At 40.7% G+C, this 22,123-nt stretch overlaps 1 protein-coding gene across 3 annotated transcripts in view; it reads left to right on the top strand.

The window, feature by feature from the left end:
* Positions 1 to 21,744, top strand: part of THRB (thyroid hormone receptor beta) — a 649,445-nt gene extending 627,701 nt beyond the window's left edge. For all 3 annotated transcript variants that reach the window (XM_077491422.1, XM_077491423.1, XM_077491420.1), the window contains 4 exons: positions 299 to 504; positions 5,309 to 5,455; positions 16,454 to 16,712; positions 18,828 to 21,744. In XM_077491422.1, the coding sequence (XP_077347548.1) occupies positions 299 to 504; positions 5,309 to 5,455; positions 16,454 to 16,712; positions 18,828 to 19,069 (854 nt within the window). In that variant the 3' untranslated portion in view covers positions 19,070 to 21,744. The remainder of the gene's footprint in view (positions 1 to 298; positions 505 to 5,308; positions 5,456 to 16,453; positions 16,713 to 18,827) is intronic.
* The last annotated feature ends 379 nt before the right edge of the window (positions 21,745 to 22,123 follow it).

Here is a 22,123-nt window from a genome sequence, read left to right as displayed (position 1 = left end):
CTCATGCAAATGCTTGGTATCTGCACTGATACCGATACTAGTATACTTTATTATATATTTTGCTGAAATAAAATGTGGCCTGGCTACACTCAGTGACTCAGGCAAAACACTGACTGCCAAAGTAGTAAAATACTTTGAATTTGCCAGGCAATGGGAAGCTAGGTGATCCATGCAAAAAATGAAAAAATTTACTTGGCCAAGCTGAATGTTTGCAACGTGTGTTTATATGTATAAATCAGTGGACATTTATTGACATTGGAAAGTGTGAAAAGAATTAATGTGTATTTATTCCTTAAAGTGGTTTTGGACGACAGCAAGCGTTTGGCAAAAAGAAAACTCATAGAAGAAAACAGAGAAAAGAGACGCAAAGATGAACTACAGAAGACACTGGTACAAAAACCAGAACCAACACCAGAGGAGTGGGAACTAATACAGGTTGTCACTGAAGCTCATGTGGCCACCAATGCACAGGGAAGTCACTGGAAACAGAAACGAAAATTTTTGGTAAGAAATGAATAACTGAATAACATATTAGTATTTAGTTGGAACGTTAGGTTTATGTGACTGTGTGTGCTTTGACAGAGTACCCATTCGTGTTGCCGAAATTCATAAAAATGTACCTGCTAGGCAGAATTTGCTTGATAAAAAGTCTTAAAATTGTAAAGGCTAATGCTAAACCTACCCTAAAGTTAGCGTTAAAGTAATAGTAAAGGACATTTTTTGGGGGTTTTAAAATATTAAACATGTTATGTATACCTGCAATGTGTAATGGTTTTGCACAGAGTAGCCATGATCTTCCTCTTCTGAGGTCCCCCACCAGCGCTCCTGGCACCACTCTCTCCCATGCTAAGTGCCCCCATAGCACATCACTTGCTCCCAAGCCCTGTTCTGAGTGTCCATAAGACACATAGAGCGGGACTTGGCCCCACCCCCATTCCCTCCCCACTGTCTCGGATTGTCTGTCTCCCGCTGCCGTATCTGAGACAATCAGGAGCCTCGGCACATCGCTGGACTGAGATCAAGCGGCTAGTTAGGGGGGGCTACGGTGGAAGCTGCATGCAGAAGGAGGCCTGATGAAGGAGCACGCATGCTCTGGACGCATGCACGCATTGACATCATCTTAGCAAGACTTCATACACCCCATCGCTTGACCTCCGTGACGCTTCACTAATCAGAGCCAGAGACGCTGGAATCCACCAGTGCCAACGGAAGAGAGGCTACAGCGCAAGAGGATCGATCATCCATCCTTCCCTTGGAGTCCTGTGACAGAACATCTTTTTAAAAACATGATGTGCCTAATTTTCTACTACAAAGAGTGAGTGTACTACCTTCTGAATAAATAAATGTGGATTATACTACTCAACTTAGGTTGGCGCTGTTTTTGTGTTTCTGTCTGTATGCAGAACCTTCTGCCTTTACAATTTCTTTATTGCTAACTCTAAACTTAATGCCATATCTATCACAAAACCTAGTCCTAGGCATAACTCTGTTTAAACACTAAACCCTAACTTAAACCCTGACTTCAACTTGATCCCTTAAGCTAACTTTAACCCTGACTCTAATTTACTTTTCTTGCCAAGCCTTTGATCACCATGTCACCACTGAAATAATAATCCCATGGTTTTGTTTGTAAACAAAGTCATTCATCAGCCACTAGTGATTAATTAATTTATCAATAGAGGCATTCATCCCCATGTTATTGGCACAGAGGACATGTGGATCACATGGTTTTGTTGACAAATAAAGCCATGTGAATAAAAAGTATCTTTCATTAGCTAAGATGTCGCTGAATTCCTTTCTTGATGTATTCAATGTACACTTAAGCAGAAAAAGTTTGTAAAATATGAAAGTTTTAAAGGAGCCCCTCTAACCCACAGGAGTCAATTCAAGCCAATTTTACTCCTAAAAAAACATACAAAGGGGCCTTCATCTCAACTTACTAGTTAACATGCATTTCACCAAAATGATGAAATGAATGGGGATATCCTAGTTTTTGGCAAAGCAAAAACGCTGTTATCCTCATCCTTTGTTCCTAGAGACACAACAAATTAATATATTTCAGACACTTCAATTAATGAGCCCAAACCCATCATAAACATTCTCAACTAAACGGTACAATGTTAAAGACAGAGCACAGCAAGCAGAACACAGAGAGCATAAAAAAGAGACCATATAAAATGCTTCCTGTCTGGAAGTAACAATACCCTCTAACCTTTTCGCTGACAGGCCCTGCGCTCCAATTTAAACTCAACTGGCCAGACCATTTTTGCAATTTTTCTATGGCTTTTTTCTTTTTCCTTTACAGCTTTCAGAGTTTGTAAAAGACCCCCAAACCATATATTTTCTAAAAGCACATGACCAGTAGAATAAAAATAAGGTGCTACTGATTTTTAGTGCAAAATGATATTTGCGGAAATGTTTATCAAAAGAATATTTTCGCTAAAAATACACTAAAATCATAATTAGCAGATATAAACACAGAAAATGTTACAAAATTTCAGCAAAATTCCTACTAAATATAAAAGCTAAACCTGTATTGAGTTAATAAACAACGAATATTTGTAAATTTTAAATTACACTTTTTTTCAAAATGGTGAAAATTGAACATATGCAAAAAAGTATATAACCAAACTTCTCCAAAAATCTGAAGATTTTCATTTTTCCCTTACAGCTTTCAGAGTTTGTAAAAGACCCCCCAAACCATATATTTTATGAAAGCATAGGACCAGTATAATAATAAAAAGGTGCTACTGATTTTAAATTCCCCGCGATATTTGCGCAAATGTTTACCAAAGCAATATTTTCACAAAAAATACACTAAAATCATTATTAGCAGATACAAACACAGCAAATTTTACAAAATTCCTGCTAAATTCCTACTAAATATAAAAGCTTAACCTGTATTGCGTAAAATAACAAATATTGTGAATTTTAAATTGCGCCTTTTTGCGAAATGGTGAAAATTGAACGTGCACAAAACTGTAAATCGACAAATTTCTCCAAGAATCTGGAGGTTTTAATTATTCACTTACAGCTTTCAGAGTTTGTAAAAGACCCCCCAAACTTTACATCTTCTGAAAGCATAGGACCAGTAGAATAAAAGAAAGGTGCTACTGATTTTTAAGGCCCCGTGATATCTGCGCAAATGTATGAAGGTCTTCCATGAACACCTTTTCCAGCTCTTCAGTGAACAAACTGCCTCCTGCCACAGCCAAATATTTCAGAGCACCTGCTGCCATTTCCCTGCACCCTAGTTCCTATGTTTTTGTGCAAAGTTGAGTCACTTAGCTTTGTTTCTGCGTCCAGATATGGCATTTTGCTGCAATTCTTCCATGAAGACCACTTCTGGACAGACTTTTCTGGGCAGTAGATGGGTGTACCTGTGCCCTACTTGTGTCTGCCAATTATGTGCTGATGGCACTGCTGGACATCTGATGTGGAAGGGAAGTATGTACGATGTGGCTTCCATCTGTTGCATTAGGTTTCCTTGGCTGACCACTGTGTCTATGGTCCTCATAGTTGCCCAATCAATGGTGTCCTTAATGCTGAGAAATACAGGCAGATATGTATCCATTTTATTAAGATCCGTGGTTAGTTCTCCAAGATGTTTAGAACAACCTACCTACCAGATTCCTTCCAAAGCTGTGTGCACCAGCGCTGTGTGTACAAAGGGTAGTCACACCAAATATTAATTTGATTTAGATTTTACTTCTGTGCGCTCACTTTGAATTTTGTAAATTGAGAAAAATAAACAATTGAACAAAAATCTATTTCAGGTAATCGGGTAAGCTCTAGGCCTTGCTTCCCTCTTGGGATCTGTGTTCTGGCTTGTGAATATAATTACTTGTGTTTATTTATTCAATATATATTACCATGAGTAATGCACAAGGTTGGTTTGTCCTTCTTGTTTCTTGACATATAGGAAATGTAATGTTTACCTGCAAAGTGAATAGTAAAAAATATTAAACTGTGTTTACTTTGAATTCCCAATCATGTGTAAAGGATATATATATATATATATATATATATATATATATATATATATATATATATATATATATATATATATATATATACTGTATATATTAGAAACATTTTTTTCTAGCATATAGTCAGTTGATCCTTTAACATTCACTTTAGTGAACAGTCTCCTCTATTTCTTTAGTAAATCAATCAAATATTTTGAGGCAGAAAAAGTAATTATCCAGACCATTTTCCTGCCAGGACTGTGTTTATTACTTCCAAGCTAACTGTCAGCTTTCTGTTGAAAAAGATTCCAAGGGCTGTAAGCAGCCAATCACTTACACGGGTCTGGGACAGGCATGGCAGGTGTCAGCAGTTGGAGTGGAGGAAGATCAGTGAACATTTGTTTGCTACAGCTGCTCACCGATCTCCCCTCTGGTGAATAATCCCAGCTGTCAGCCCCCTAGTGATAGAAATAAAGTTAAGTGTAAACAAAGTTAAAGTAACGCAAAATAAATAAAAAACACAAAAACTATTTTTAAAGCCCTCTCACAAACAAACAAAAATGTGCACTGGAGTGAGAATAATAAAAAGATAGGGCCATTGTTCACAGTAAGCTCTAAACTGATAACTTGCAAATGCTTTTGCAGCATCACCTATGCGCAATTTTAAAAAGCTTGACATGTTTGGTATCGGGTTACTCAATGCAACCTCATCTTCTATATTTTACCAAACATTTGGCTAATATTGTGTTTGTGTGCACTAAAACGAACTTTAGTATATTTTTAACAGACAATATGGGTTTGATAAACATGTGCTAAAATCATGTGACATAAACATTTTAAACTAACACAATTTTATTCACTGGGGTCTCTGTTTTCAGAAAATATATAATGTTAGGAGATTTTAACCAAACTTGGAAACTTGTAAATGAGCCAGTAATACACTTCCAGAACTATTGTGACTATTACTGTACTGTATCCATGGAAGTGCTGCGTTGCCAATCTAGGACCCCCCTATCACCCCACCTCCCAATCTCCATAACCTTTGTTGTTCCTTTGTTACTCTGTGCAAGAATGATAGAGCTACTTGAGAAAACACAAAGTGGGCAGGAATTCACAGAATTTCCTGCAGGATCAAAGAGTAATTTGAAATTATGGAACACATACACAAAAATGCTTTGATATTTTAAACAGAGATAAAGCCAAGAAGAAAAGTTTTCTAACACTTTACTTTCAAAAGGAACTCATAACTTTATTAAATTGTGTTTTTGATATCTGTGTGGATTTCAACTTTAGGTAATATATGACTAAATTTACATATGTGATGTTTTGCTTGACCCTAGCCAGAAGATATCGGGCAGGCTCCTATAGTTAATGCACCGGAGGGTGGAAAAGTGGACTTAGAAGCCTTCAGCCAGTTTACAAAAATAATCACCCCAGCAATTACACGAGTGGTTGATTTTGCCAAAAAATTACCTATGTTTTGTGAGGTAAGTAAATGCACTGTACAGTGGTGCTGCAGCCATTCTGTAGTATCACGCCGAAATTTCAGCAGAATTAATAATAAATATATTGTGAAATATATTACAGGTATAAATAACACACACTAAAAAAAATTATTCTGCAAGTGCATATTTAATAAGGATGGGCGAACGGTTCGGCCCGAGCATGAATTCGGGCCAAACATTGGCTGTTCGTAAATTCTCTGAACAACCAAATTACAGGGACATCCGACCATTTGTTTGGCCTGCCAAATGACCACAATGCACTGCGCTGCCGCACAGTGCATTTAAAGCCCTGATTGACTGAAGCAATGAAAGCTTCGCCCAATCAGGGCATAGAGCACTGTCAGAGCCATGATTGGATGCTGTCATGATGACCGTATCCAATCATGGCTCATTGCTCTTAATCCCACCCTACACTATCAAAGTATTCTTTCCATAGTGACCATTTGTAGTGTGATAGCGGCTTGGAGAGAGATAGAACAGGGCTCTGTTCAGTGCTATTAGAAAGTTAGTGTGCTATAGTGTTCTATTCTGATTCTATTGTGAGTGCAGAATATCAGTTTAGTGTGCATCTAGGGTTAGTTTAGTGTGAGAGTAGTGCGACCATTCATCTTACATTAGTGTGAATGTAGAGATAGTTCAATCATTGTGAGTGTAGTGCCCCCACCATTCATCTTTACATTAGTGTGAATGTAGGGATAGTTCAATCATTGTGAGTATAGTGCCCCCACCATTCATCTTTATATTAGTGTCAATGTAGCGATTGTTCAGTCATTGTGAGTGTAGTGACCACCATTCATCTTTACTGTGAATGTAGGGACGTTTAACGCCTTATTTATTTCATTGCGTTACTGCAAGTTTTTATGCCATATATTTCATTGTGTTACTGAAAGTTTAACGTCATATAGTTCTGTGCGTTACTGCAAGTTTAAAGCCATATATTTCATTGCGTTACTGCAAGTTTAGCGCCAAATAGTTCTGTGCATTACTGCAAGTTTAACGCCATATAGTTCTGTACGGTACTGCAAGTTTAGCATTGTATATTTCATTGCGTTACTGCAATTTTAACACTATATTTCATTGCATTACTGCAAGTTTAACACTGTATATTTCATTACGTTACTGCAAGTTTAACGCTGTATATTTCATTGCATTACTGCACATTTAGCGCCATCTAGTTCTGTGCATTACTGCAAAATTAACGCTGTATAGTTCTGTCCGTTACTGCAAGTTTAACACCATATATTTCATTGTGTTCCTGCAAGTTTAATGCCATATAGTTCTTTGCATTACTGCAAGTTTAACGCCATATAGTTCTGTGCATTACTGAACGCGTGACGCAGTATATTGCAGTATATTATAGTGTAGTATCCGTGGAGTGTGTCTATGTTGTAAATACTTAAATTAAAGTGCACCAAACACCACTTTCCATTGTTTAAAGTGCATCCACGTACATATCTACACATCTTTTTTACATTTTGTTAATAAGCTCCCCCCACTCCCCCATCATGTCTGGGAGGACAGCAAGGAGAGGCAGACATTCCCATGGCACTGTAAAGTGGCCAGCAGTGTATGTATCCGCAGGCAGAGGTGGACGTGTTCAGGCCTCAGGTCGGGTATCATTTTCTCTGTTTACTGATGTTGCACGTGCTATCCAGCCACAGCATGCAGAGGAGGTGGTGGACTGGCTTACTAAACCATCCTCATCCTCCTCCTCCTCCGTCACCCAAGCAGAGACTAGTGCGCAGTCCATGCAGCTGCCAGAGTGGCAAAACCTGCCTCCTTGTCCACAGCTATTCCTGCCATAGCCCCAGCATCAGGCATGGAGGAGTCAGCTGAATTATTTGAACACAGTGTCAGCCACTTGCTCCTTGACGATGCACATCCATTACTCAATTTAGATGTTGATTCTGACTCTGAGGTTGAGGAAGGCAGGAACATAAGCCTACAGAGAGGTAAGAACACTGGTACACAAATTGGCAGTCATGTTCCCCCAGCAGCAGAATATTGCCAAGTTGTCTCCAGTGGTAATGAGGATGGAGGAGATGATGAGGTCACTGACTTGACTTGGGTGCCGGATAAAGCAGAGGAACAAAGTGAGGGTGAGGCACAACTCCAAAGAGGCAGTCATCATGGAAGAGTAGAGAGCAGCCACCCTATTCATTCACATTGTGGAGTTGTTATCTTCCGACCCACTTCCCGCAGCTCAGCTGTCTGGGCAACAGCCAATCGCACTGTTGCTATTTGCAAACTTTATCTCAAGTGCATCAAGCGTGACAAAAAAAACAACCATTTGTTTACCACATGCTTGACAAGTCATTTAACCTTCCACCACTCAGCCCCTTGGCAAGAGCACCTAAAAGCCACACAAGAAGTCATAAATCTGTCCCTCCTCCTTACTCACCTCAGTCTGTCCCTGGTATACCTCATGACCTGTCAGAAGCCTCCACTGACAGGGATGATGGTATAACGCAGGGTGTCCCAGGTCCTTGCAGAACATTTGCCAGCAGCACACTACCAGCTGTAGACTATACCTGGCAAATTTCTCTGCCCCATCTGTTGCAGAGGAAAAGAAATGCCACCCACATGCCCAGGGTCTAAATGCAAAGCTGCTGGCTCTACAACTTCTGCCTTTCCGCCTGGTGGATTCTGCCCCCTTCCGTTAATTTGATGAATGTGCTATACCACAATGGCAGGTTCCCAGACGCTATTTCTTTTCACGTAACTCCATTCCATCTCTCTACTATCACGTGGAAAGCAATTTTGTGGCATCGTTGGGCAAGGCAGTCAGCTGCAAAGTCCACATTACTGCAGACACTTGGTCCAGCAAGCATGGACAGGGATGATATATTTCATTCACAGCACACTGGGTAATTCTGCTTGCAACTCAGAAGGATGCAGGACAGGACTCAGTGCTGCAGCTTGTTGTGCCTCCATGTCTCCATACAGCTGGCGATTATGCCAGATTCATCAGCTCTACCTTCTCCTCCTCCTCGATGCCCTCCTCTGCTGAATTGTCCTATGAACCTCAAGTACCCCCTAAGCGTTCAAAGGGTGTAACTCGATTCAGCAATGCTGCAGCAGCTGCACATGCAGCAGAGGGTGTCAGGGCTGGGCTCAGCCCTTCCTTCTTTGAGCTGGCAGCTCAGCTGTTGGCTAATTGCCAGCTCCTATCTCTCCAAGTGACTCACCTGTTGATGATATCCTGCTCGTCTGTCCTGCTTATTTAAGCTGTCCAGCCCAGATGATCTCTGCCTTTGCCTTGGTCACATCTCTAGAGACGCTCTCATGTGTTCCTGTTAAAGACTTTCTCGGCTTACGTTCCTTCCGGCTCCAGATCCTGCTTGCTGTTCTACTACGCTGATCTCTGGCTCCCTGATGTTTTGGCTTGTCTGACTATCCGTTCCGGGTTCCTGAAACTCTGTTTTGACTACATTTACACTGTTTACCTTTTTTTATTATTATCAAACAAGTGTGATTTAACTGTACTTCTGTCTTGGTCTGATTCAAGGTTAATAACAGAGGGCTGTCAACGAGTACCTGTGTGAGTATGACACAATGACATGCTCAGGCTGGCACGGCTTTTTTTCCCCAGGCCAATGGTTGCTCATAAAGGATGCATGCACTGTACTGTCACCATTTGAGTAGGCCACAAGGATGGTGAGCCGTGACAATGCAAGCATCAGTGACATAATTCCTGCTGTGTACCTGCTGGAGCAGACTCTGAGTGGCATTATGGACAGGGCACTTGAGGCAGAGCAGAGGGACGAAGAGGAGAACTTCATTTCCTCTCAAGGCCCACTTTATGCAGACATCATTGTTCCGATGCCACAGAACACACAAGAGGAGAGAGGAGGAGGAGGAGGAGGATTCTGGTGGTTCACGAGGCATTGAAGCAGAGGGAGAAATACATCAAACAGTGAGAGATGGTTTTCCTTTCACAGAACCCGAGGGAGTAGTACGTTGCTGCGAGGAAGCAGTTCCAGATACTATAATCCTTAAGGACCCCAAGTAGTTTGCTTCTCATGCCTCCACAAATTTGTGGTGCATGGGCTCCCTCATGCTTCAAAGCCTGTGAAAGGACCCAAGAATACATGGTGTAAAAGAAAAGGATCACTACTGGTTGGCAACCCTCCTTGACCATCTTTATAAGGGGAAAGTCTCAGAACTCATCCCGTCCCCACAGAGAGTGCAGAAGATGAAATCTCCCGAGGATACCTTAAAGAGAAGTTTATCGAATGCTTTTCCTGACTCTGGTAGGTTACAGTGTCATGGAAAATGTAGTTTTGGGGTTTCTGTTGGTCAAGAGAGGAGCGGTGGAGAAGGTGGCCACCTAAGTGATGCATTTCTGAATTTTTTTTAGTTCTGGCTGCCCTGGGCTCTCAGCTTCCAGATCCCATCAACAGTGTCTGCATCACATGGTGGACGATTATCTAAGGGTGAAAACAGAGATGGAGAGGTTTCCAGTCGACGATCCACTGGCTTACTGGGTCATGAGAATAGACCACTGGGCAGAACTTGCCCAGTATGCTATTGAGCTGCTGTGCTGTTCTGAATCCAGCATGCTTTCTGAACAGGCATTCAGTGCTGCTGGAGGTTTTGTTACTGATCATAGAACTTTTATCAAAATGAATCAGTCCTAGATTACCAGCAGCTATAAAGCCCCTGATGCCGATGTCACCGATTGAGTGTTTTTGGGATGTGAAATCTCTGCAGGACTTTTAGGTTGGCAAGTGTTGGGAGTGTTGATTTCATCTGGAAGAATGTTTTTGGTGTAGGTTTCATGGGCACAATTAACACCCAAAGACCAATTTTTATGCAACTGTTTGACATGTGCACATCATTCCAATTTTTGACAGCAAGGCCAATTCTTGCTTTTATCAAGAGTACCTCTATGGTGTTACAGTATGAAGGCGCCACCGACACCCAAAGAACAATCTTTTTGCACCTGTTTGACAGGTGCATATCATTACAATTTTTGACAGCAATGCAAATTCTTGCTTTTATCAAGAGTACTTCTATAGGGTTATGGTGTGAAGGTGCCACCGACACCCAAAGAACAATTTTTCTGCACCCGTTACAGAAGTAGAAATTGTTTGTGGTAGAGACAGCAGAATTTATCCAAAAAAATCTCTAATCTTGTTCCCCATGCACTACAAGCCGTTACTTACAAAATAAAGAAAGCTTGCAGGGGAAGTGTCATTTTTTTGGGCTTTATAAATGCAATTATTGCTGCAGCAGCTTCTATACACAGTACAGATGTGCCAATTTACAGGTGGACTAAGGGGACCCCCCAGGCACTATATTGAAAGGAATTTTTCCTTTTTATACTTTCACTTTAAGCAATAATAAATCACTGCTCATTTAAAAATGAAGTTTTTTTTACAAACTTTTTTTCATTGATACATGTCCCCCAGGGCAGTACCAAGACCCCCACAACTATTGTATGCCTAATTACTTGCATATAAGCCTTCAAAATTGGCACTTTTGTTTTTTCACGTTCGGGTCCAATAGACTTCAATGCGGTTCGTTATTGGGTTCTGAACTTTCCCGATGTTCGAAAGTTCTGGTGCGAACCAAACAGGGGGCCGTTCGGCCCATCCCTAATATTTAATAATGCTCTGCTAAGTTCTCCATGGCTATCCTAAACAGTATACCTTTCAACACAGCTACAGTTTTACTGGTTGAGAAAAGATATGTCTATTGAATTCTGAAAACAATAATAAAGCCATTTAAGCTATGTCCTGACCTGCTAGATTCCTCCCCCATGTTAATGAAAACCAGTTTGCTGAACACCTTTGTCTTTAAGGCATTATCAGCCAAGACATTGAAGCAACCAGAGGACCTTTTGATGAGCCTTGACTACAACACTTTGACACAAGTAGAATATTGAACATACTGTACAGTTTTATTGCCTTCATATAGATCTACTACAAATATACCCACAATGTTCCCTCATTTCTTTATAGGTAGCTAGGGGTTCCTTGAGCAAAGAGCAGTGACATATGGATCTTCTGGCTGACAATGCCTTTGTAGTTCTGATACCAGTCCCACTCAGTAGCAGTTCAGCAATGTTGAACCAGTTCAACCTCAGACAGCTAAGTTTTCTTTTTCGCAATAAGCATTTTTTTAAACTAACCACCTGTGCTAGGGATGCTTTCCTCCAGTGAACATGAATCTAAAGGGGCACCCTACTCTGACCCCCTGATCTTTTCTGGTCATTATTAATATTAATACTAGTTTCTTCTTTTGTTCAAGATTATTTTTTTCTTTAATTAAGACTTCATCTACATGCTGCTTGAGCTGGTCTTGAATACAGATTAGTGTATATTCAGCAGTAACTTTAGAGGGCATACCTGGACCCCGCTGGAGTAGACGATGGTCGAGTCTGTTTGGAATGTGACCTTTGGCACTGGGCTCTGCTTGTGTCACTTTCCAGACCTCTTTGTACTGTGTGTGTTAGCTACCAAGCGCTTTCCAGGTCCATAGCAATAGTATAGCCCAGGGGTGTTCAGCCTGTGTCCGACAAGCCACATGCAGCCCAAGATGGCTGTGAATGTGGTCCAACACAAAAATGTAAACTTACTTTTTTTTGTAAAAATGTGTGTACATTTGGTGAACACATGCGACCGTAGAAATATTCTGTGTCTCTTTACTGCACTTTTATAAGTTTTATCTATCCAAAGAAACATTTTATGCATTAAGATAAAAAAAAAACTTTCTGTGTGCAGCAGCCCCCCTCAGCCATCCTAATACTTACCCAAGGTCCATCTAGATCAGTGGGTCTCAACCTTTCTAATGCCGCGACCCCTGGATAAAATTTCCCAAGTTGTGGGGATCCCTAACAGTAAAATTATTTTCATAGGGTGGGCTGTCAGCACCCAAGGCAAAACAAGTAATTTACGGACATTTAACGCTCCATGAGTCCCTTCCACTCGTACAGTATTAACCACTTGCTTACTGGGCACTTAAACCCCCCTCCTTCCCAGACCGATTTTCAGCTTTCAGCGCTGATGCACTTTCAATGACAATTGCAATTTTTTTTCTCCTCACGCTATCAGCTTTCTTCATATCACATGATCAGCTGTCATTGGCTGATAGCTGATCACCTGGTAAGGGTTCGGGATCGACCCCCTATGCCGAACTGTGACCAGCAGTGTCTCATAGACTCGCTGATCACAAAGAGTGCTGCACGGGAGGATGTCTATTGACGCCCTCTCAGCAAAGTAGGTCTGCGCTGTAGCCGTCATTCGGCTATAGCACGGATCTGAAGAAGTAAAACCCCCTATGGTACATTTTAGGATGTACCACTCTTTCTCTTTGTTCTCCTTTCTTTCCCCTTTATCTCTCTCAATCCTAATTTCTTCCCCATCCCTCACCCTAGCCGTCTTTCTTGCCCTTTCTCTCCCTTTTTCTTTGTTCCTCCCCCTCTTTTTCCTCTCCCTTCCATGTATTCTCTATTTTTATTCCTTCTCTTACTCCTTGGTGGGGGAAATGGGATGAGTGGCAGTGCTGGTGGGGTTGGGATGAGTGGTAGTGCTGGGGGGAGATCTGATAAGCTAACTAAGCTAATAAGTGCCACCTATATCAAAATCAGGAGATAGGGTCTATTCCAGCATCTCCCACTTCAGATTCCTCACCAGTCAGCTGACCTCTAATCTCTACCCCCCAGCCATGCAGTGAACTGAATGAGCGGCTGCAAAGAGGCCAAGTAGGCAGCGGCAGGCTGCAGGAACAGCCCAGCTGGGCGGCCACAGGCTCCAGGGACAAGCCCTGCTGGGCGGCCATGAAAAGGCTAGGAGAGCGGTGCGGGATTCAGGAACAGCCCAGGATTCGGTGACCCCTGGCAAATTATCATTCGACCCCCAGGTTGAAAACCACTGATCTAGATCCAGCGATGTCTCATCTGCCCAGGACTTCCCTCTTCATTGGCTGAGACAGCAGCGTGGCCCCATTGGCTCCCACTGCTGTCAATCAAAGTCAGTCAGCCAATGAGGAGAGAAAGGGGATGAGGCCAGGTCGTGGCTCCATGTCTGAATGGACACATGGAGCTGCGGCTGGGCTCAGCAGCCCCCATAGCGAGCCTCTTGCTGTGGGGGCACTCAACAGGAGGGAGAGGCTAGAAGCACTGAAGAGGGACCCGAGAATAGGAGGATCTGGGCTGCTCTGTGCAAAACCTTTGGCAAGTGAGACAGACTGCCAAGTTTAGGGAGGGGTTAAGCTTTGGGTACCCGATTTCCCAGGCTTTTTGGGTCCTGTCTTCCTTCCCGGTCTATATATAAATATGGGGAAGGCCAGGCTTGAGGGGGCTTTTTGGAGCAGGACTGCATGGGAGTAGGAGGGTCTATGTCACCTAGAGGGATGTGGTCTGGAACAGCCTTCATCTGCTATTCCAAGGGGATTCTGCAGCTATGTACACTCCCAATTATGGATTACATTTACAGGTACACCTGGGCAACCACAATGTATTTAGTCAGGAGGACTGTGTTGCACTTTACATTGTAATGCTCCAAGTGTTCCAGTAAGGCTTTGTTAACTATTGCAAGCCTTTTCTGAAGTCATTCAAAGGGGTGCATCATGGTACATGACTTATTGGAGGAATAGGACCTGTAAAGCACACGTAGGGTATGAAGGTAAGGCCACTACAAAAGGTTAACTGGCAGGAACATCGGAGCAGGAGTCTAGTTTCCGCAGGTAACCAGGAACTGATGGGAAGTGAATAGCAGTCAGTCATGAAGCATGGTACCTGGTGTAGGTGACAGGTCTTCTGTTAGCGAGGGAGTCATTGCTCTGGCTCCCTTCCTGATGGTCGGTTCACCCAAAAGTTTCTGGGACTGAACCTGCGGTATGAAGACACCGTGTACTTAGCCGCATAGTACAGGAGAGATAAGGATTTAATTATGTGTATGAGGTCTGCGCTAATGCACAGTGTGACCCCATTATGTCACTGGGAATGAGGTGGCAGAGTTATGCTGGACTGGTGGAGAGGGCATAGGCTCAGTGTATCCCTCCTAAATGCAATAATAATCAAGCAAGGTGTTAAGTGACACCTACAGGACAGGACACTTCACAGAGGAACTCTGTATGTTACATAAATGCACACAGTGTACAGCTCATCTCTAAGCCAGAGTACCACCATAATGTTGACTTACACATGAATGCGGCCTAATCCCAGATATTGATGAGCACGTACAAGAGAGGAGCTGTGCAGGAGGCCCTACTCACAAGCTTCTTTCTTTCATTTTCAAAGCTTAACTGAACAAGTTGAAGATAAAAGCTGGTTGCAATGCACAGCTGCTCCAAAGTCTGTATGCTCCAGTATTGATAAATTCCCCCAATGTATATTTTTCCCCATTCAGGAGAAAGAGCGCATGTGGGCAGGGTTTATAGAATGATCATTGTGATAGCCCATCACAGGCTATCACAATGATCATGAAATCGAGCCCAGTACACCCGGTTCCCGATTGTTAGTACGAAAGCCCAAGTTGTCGGTAAATGCTTAGTCTCAGTGCTAGGAGTGCGCTACTGTATATATCACGTTTCCAACACAAACTCAGGAGTACATATATGCAGCACCTCAGAAGAAGGCCCACCTCTGCAATAACAGTGATTACCAATCAAGAACCCAATCTAACCGATTCCTTCCAGATCTGGGCCTAATTCAGGACCATCCTAGTGCTGATCATGTGACCCACTGAAATAGTTTCTGACGGTGAAGGGAGAGTGGAGCAGCAGTTCCTTTAAGATTGGTAGGCATTTTTGTGCCTCTCTTGTCATCTGTGTATGCTGCATAGCAGGAGAATCAGGACGATGGGAATCCTTTGTACAACATAGATCCCTTTTAAGTATGACTGTCCATTGTGAACTGTGGGTAACTGTTGATCATGATGAGAACATTTCCCTTTGAAATCAATGTGGTTGATATACTGAAAGGGTTTGTTAACCCATCCATATAAAACGATGCTAGCCTCTCTATTAGAGGCTGGCATACCACACTATGTCAGTAGCGAGTCACGTGACCAACCTGAAGATAGCTCAAATTAGGTATTTACACGTTTCGTTTTTGAAAACTAGTGATATAGTGTGCTATACCAGCCTCTAATAGAGAGGCTGGCAGTAATAATTTTTTACTTTTATTTTACAATAGCGGCGGGGGACGGGGCCGGCCAGAGACAGATACAGAGAAGGATGACAGGCAGGAAGGAGGGGGAAAGAGAGGAGAGCAGAGCAGGGCAGCCTATCATGGAGGGAGGCACTTTGATCACGGTGATCAAGTTAGAGCAGCCCTGATTTTTGTAGTCTGCTTAGAGAGGCCATACAGAAAATGGCAAATTCGGGGGGGGGGGGTTACAGTTTAGAGGGGGGCAGATTACACAGCACAAGCACTGTGCTGTTTAATCTGCTTTAAAGTGGAAGTAAACCCTTCTATCGTTTTCAGTAAAGGAAGCTGCCATCTTGGCCTCTAATGATTCTTCAACTACCATAATGCTGCACATGTGATCAGTTATGGAACCACCCATTGGATAGTTTGAAAGTTTGGTTGAGAACACAACTAATGTGAAAGTTAGCATTTCCGGCATGCCGGGAATGTAAGTGTTTTTTTAAACTGAGTTTACTCCCGCTTTAAGGGACCAGAATCTGCATTTTTTTGGGGGGTTAACAAACACTTGAAGTAAAGAATGCTTATTTAATACTTTGATTGTTCACTTAGCTTTGTGAATGAAGTGAACCTGTTGGAATAACTGTTATGTGTAGTGAAAGTTAATTACAACAGTAATTCTCCTTGCACATGACTGAAAGACTGCAGTGATTATGGATATTACACTATGCACAACAAGGGAAAAAAGGTTATTAATTTTATCTAAAATGCTTCTTATAATTATAAAATATGGCCAGCTAAAATGTATATAAAAGTGTCTTTTTTTCAGTCAGCAATTTTTAGAAAGGTTTACTGAATAATAATAAATGTGTGCTTATTTGTAGCTGCCATGTGAAGATCAGATCATCCTTCTCAAAGGCTGTTGCATGGAGATCATGTCCCTCCGGGCTGCAGTGCGCTATGATCCTGAAAGTGAGACCTTAACGCTGAATGGGGAAATGGCAGTGACAAGGGGACAGCTGAAAAATGGAGGACTAGGAGTGGTATCTGATGCCATTTTTGATTTGGGTGTATCGCTGTCTTCATTTAACCTTGATGATACCGAAGTCGCCTTGTTGCAGGCTGTGCTACTTATGTCATCAGGTGTGTGCATTATGAAATGTTTCCGAGATATTATAGATATTTAATGCAATCCTTTACAAGGTAATTTTTCTTTTAGGGCACTATTTTAAAAACTGTCATATACTATTACTAACATTGTTTGAAAAGGGCTTTTGTTCTTAAAGACACTACCATAATGTTCCAAAAAATGCTGGGAAAAGACAATCCTGCACCAACATCCCTTATTCTAATCCTGCACTTATGCCCCATACACACGGTCAGAAATTCAGATGGAAAAAGTCCGATCAGATTATATTGTCAGAAAAAAAACGATCGTGTGTGGGCTCTATCGGACTTTTTCTGTCTGAATTTCTGACGGAAAAAGTTTGAGAGCTGCATCTAAAATTTTCTGACAACAAAATCCGATCTGACTTTTTCCAATCATGTGTAGTGAATTCCGACGCACAAAGTGGCACGCATGCTCAGAAAAAATTTGGAGACGAAAGCTATTGGCTACTGGCCTCTACATAGTCCCGTCCGACGTGTTTAACGTCACCTCGTTCTGAACGATCAGATTTTCCGTCAACTTTGAGCGACCGTGTGTATGCAAGACAAATTTTGGGCAAAATCCGTCTGAAAAAATTTGACGGATTTTGTGGTCAGAATGTCCGACTGCGTGTATGGGGCATAGTCTTTAAAGCCCAATTCACAGAAGTATATATGCGATCTAATAGATGTACTTACAACACCCAAATTTATATTCTTACCGCCACTTTCCCCTTACAGCAGTTGTGCAGGGTGTCTGTATATGGCTGTACAATCCAGTAGGCACCAGAGTTAAGCTGAGTAGGCACTGGGGCGGAACAAAAAACAAACTGATTCCTGCATCCACACAAGCAATGTGGATGCAGGAATCCCCAATGCTGGGACATTGTATTCTGACAGTGGGGACTCTCTGCTTCAAAATACACTGATCATTGCTGCAGCCAATTAGCTGCAAGCTGCCAACCAAACAGTACTTTCCAGCAGTCCCACTCGGCAGAAGCCGATCTAATGATTGGCTTCTGTCAAGCCGAGAGGGCTGCATATAGATTAAAATTAGGTTGGTCCCTGCTAAACCAGGTGAATTTCAATCAATTTCCCCCAAACTTTAGGGCTTCTAGACTAAGTAATTAGGGTTCCTGTATTGAGGTGTGTGGCTGTGACAGCTCAGAACAGTGGAAAGAAAAAAAAGGAACATTCAGTTTCAATATTTTAGGGCATTTCCTAGCAAAAACCTTTACAAATGATTGCATGCAGGGCTGCAGGTCTATAAGAAGATTAAAAAAAGATGTGAGATTTCAGATGGTTTTTACCTTAGCTTATACAACTCAGTATTTTAAAGAAACCGAACTTCAATTACATTTTTTGTCTGATGGCATCTAGAAAAATGATTACTTTAATCCTGTATCTTCAATCTCTTTATCTTGATCTCAGATTTTTTTTTATATTTTAATTTAGATGAAATCAAATTGCAAATTGAAATACTTGAACGTAGTTGAAGAGAGTTACAAAGGACCACATCATTTGTAATAACAGTTGTTGTTTAGTAAAATATGGAAAATGCATATGTAATTTTAAATATTGAAATATTTTGCATATGCATTCAAATTGGTGACTAACTCATTACTAAAAGGTGACTAACTCATTACTAACGATGTGTGAAAGAAAAGAAAGAGAAAATTAAACTGGAACTTTTTTTCTAGGTTTGAATAAAGTAATAAAGCGTTAGAACTTTTGTCTAAATGTATTGCTGTCTGTGACTTTATTGGGCAAATTTTTCCTCTAGAAATGAGAAGAATGGGGATGGGGTCTTTAAGACAGGAAGACAGAAACAACATAAAACAACAAAATAAAACCATACAGATGTATCCTACTTTACTAAAAAGTATTTTTGCTTCTATCTCTGTCAATGTTGAAGAGATGTGCTTCACTTTATGTCCATTTAACTTTCTGTCACTAGGACAGGAAGTGAGGGACATCTCCCCAATGCAAACAGAGACAGCAGTAATAAGGTATGGTGAATGTAGGCTATTGGTGAGAAATTTAGAAGCACTGTGTTGAGCAATTAAATCAATAACTGTTTTTACAAAACCTGTTCTCTTTTTTTATTGTTAGATCGTCCTGGTCTCTCCAGTGTCGAAAGAATAGAGAAGTGCCAAGAAGGTTTCCTCTTGGCTTTTGAACACTACATTAATTACAGGAAACACAACGTTGCACACTTTTGGCCAAAACTGCTGATGAAAGTCACCGACCTCCGCATGATTGGAGCCTGCCATGCCAGCAGGTTCTTGCACATGAAAGTGGAGTGCCCCACTGAACTGTTCCCCCCACTTTTCTTGGAAGTGTTTGAGGATTAGAAGAGACTGTGCTTCAGGATTCTTGGCACTACTGGGGTCACCCCTTCCATTCCATTGCCTCCGTCACTTTTTTTTTGTTCTCGTCCGTTCTGAATAGACATGGATGAAAATGTTCCTCTGATGCGGGTACTCGTGACTATCGTGTTTTGTTATTCTGTCCTTTTGATGTGAAGTTTATCCGTGGAAGTTTAACCTCTTTCGTGCTGAAGTCGCCATCAAAATGGTCCTTCCAGTTATAAAGTGGTTATTGTATAAAAAAAAGAAAAAAAAAAAGAAAAAATATATATTAACTTGCATTCACCAGCACTACGGATCCTACACAGAAAAGGTATTCTCAGATATTGTGCCTGCGGCTAAAATCCCTACCAACCGTCACCATTCATTATCACTCAGTGGGGCAGTATAAGCAGTAATAATCACTCACTGCTGCAAATGTTCCTCTTAGAACAAGGCAAATATTTGGTTTTATCACTAGATGATATTTTGATGATATTTTTTTAATTTATTTTTTAAAAAACACAAACAATAAAGCCCCTTATCTGGCACCAGATGCAACCAGGCATGGGGAGAAATTGGTTTGGCAGCATGATTTCAGATTAGTTTATAGTCAGATATTTTAAGCCTGGTAAAATTCTAAACAATCATACCTTTATACTTAAGAACAGAAAAGGATAATCCTGAAAAGAATGTATTTTTTTACTCTAGCTTCCCTTTTCCAATATGCTTTTTTTTTTTTTTTTTTTTTTTATCTGAAAGAAATGAGCTAAGCTGACTGGACGTTTAAGTATGATAGTACGTTGCTCACTCTTGTGTTATATAGTTGGTGTTAATAGGACAACTGTACAGAACTAGCTTCTCGATTCTGCACATTCCCTTCTCAGGTATTTGGAAGTAAACCTCTTGGGATTCCATTATTGTTTCGCCATTTTGATAATCCCTGCAATTCTTCATAGATTACTTTGGTATGTGTCATTGTCATGTGCCTCAACTCACATGACAATAACACAACATTTTCCAATTTGGTAACGTCACACTGTTGTACTCTCAAGGGCCATAACTTAATGGTATATAAACTCCTGAACTGTGATATATATCTATATTTCATTCTGTTCTACCTCCTTCATTATCCATATTTTGACAGTGCCTAGTGAAAAAGCAGTGATAATAAAGCCAATTATTTAGTCCAGTCTACATTGCTTAAGTGCCACATATCCCTCCAGTTAATCAGCATGTTCTCATTGAACATCAGCAAGTGTATTCATATTGATAATTCAGGGTTCCATGCTATGCCAGGTTATTTTTTTGCCAGACATATATTTTTTTAATACAAAAGGCTGGCATATCAACAAATAACATATGCACAATAGTTCCCTAGACATAGAGTACAGAACCAAAACAATGCATTATATATTGTATCATTGGTACATGTTTTGCAGTAGAGAAGTAGAGAGTTTATATTCATTAAAATGTAAAATAAAGTTATATTTTATAACAGCAGCATATACCATGTCTGGTAGGCACCAGATAGATAGAAGCAGAGTCATGTGCCTTTATTAAATTACCTATTTGTCCCAATAGACACATAAGAAAAGTAATTTTGGTATTATAACCGTATTACTGATAATAGCCTTCCTGGTTAAACAAATTGCTACATTTGTCTTTTTTTTCCAATAATAGGCTTAAATCCTTAAATAGATGGTTGGAATTTAATACTGATGTAGTCAACATAAATTATGATCACTTGGCCTTTAAAACACACCAATGAACACTAAAACACCTTGACTTCTTACATACATCGAGATTCTGGATTTTTTCTTTTTGTCTCTTAAACTTTACTATGTGTTACCCTATATATGGAGATTGTATGTCACATAGATTTGATAACATAGAGAATGATTCAGATGATGGGTTTTGGACTAATTCTCTGGCAAGACCTTCCACGTGAATACTGATGACTGAGTTGATGTGTAGTGAAAATGGATACGTGTTCTGGTTTTCAAAGCTTCTTAAATTGTCTGTACTTTTCTGTTGCTGGTCTGTTAACTACTTACAATCAATAAGACAAAGGGCCATCAAACTCAACTTGAATAATAATAGAAATATAAGGCTCTCAGAAGTGTAACTAACATGCATTATGCCCATATGCTGAAACCTTGACGTTATCACAACCAAACTCTGAACAGTTTTCAAGTATGTTGTGGTGACATCATCATCAGCTCACATAGAAAAGCTCCACATGTCAGTGTTTATGTCCACAAGTGGACACTTCACTGATCTCAGAACCTGTGCTGGACCAGCAGAAGTTTCTAGATACCTTTTAATTGTGCAAATGCTAGGGCAAGCATTTAGACCCTTGGGCCTATACCCAGTTACACTTACTGTGACATCTGTATTGCAGTATTTGGAAGTATTGGGTTATGTTCCACTGATCAGTGACCTTATTTTTCCCTTAACTAGGCCCAAACTGAAAATTATTGTTTTTTAAAGGATAACTAAAATACAGTGAGTAAAAATTAGAAAAAATAACTATATATAAAATACATATATGACACTATACAGTGTTACTTTGCAGGGGGGGGGGGGGGGGGCTGCCCTTTGTTGAGATATAATTAAAGGGTAACTCCACTTTTGTAAAAAAAAATAAAAATTATAGCAAGAAAACAAAAATCAAAAATTATATACAATCACTACACAAGCCATACTGTAATATAATGTTATTAAAATGACCTTTCCTTTTCAAACTCCAGCCTCTGTAAATTTCTATAAAGTTAATGTGATATTATTATTATTAGTAGTATTATTATACAGGATTTATATAGCGCCAACAGTTTGTCCAGCGCATTACAACGTTAGGGCAGACAGTACAATTACAATGCATTTCAATACAGGAGGAATCAGTGTGCCCTGTTTGTTAGCGCTTACAATCTAGGAGGGAGGGTCAAGTGATACAAAAGGCTAATAACTATGCGGGATGATCTGAAGGGGAAAATAAAAGTACAATTGCTAGGTGGTGGCAGGATAGACTTATCTGAAGAGAAAAGTATTCAGGGCTCG

Source organism: Lithobates pipiens, unplaced genomic scaffold, assembly GCF_037356315.1.
Source record: "Lithobates pipiens isolate NorthernLeopardFrog02 unplaced genomic scaffold, aLitPip1_a1.2 Scaffold_19, whole genome shotgun sequence".
NCBI classification, from domain to species: domain Eukaryota; kingdom Metazoa; phylum Chordata; class Amphibia; order Anura; family Ranidae; genus Lithobates; species Lithobates pipiens.
The sequence above is the reverse complement of the archived record's forward strand: the minus strand, read 5'-3'. Positions and strand labels throughout refer to the sequence as shown.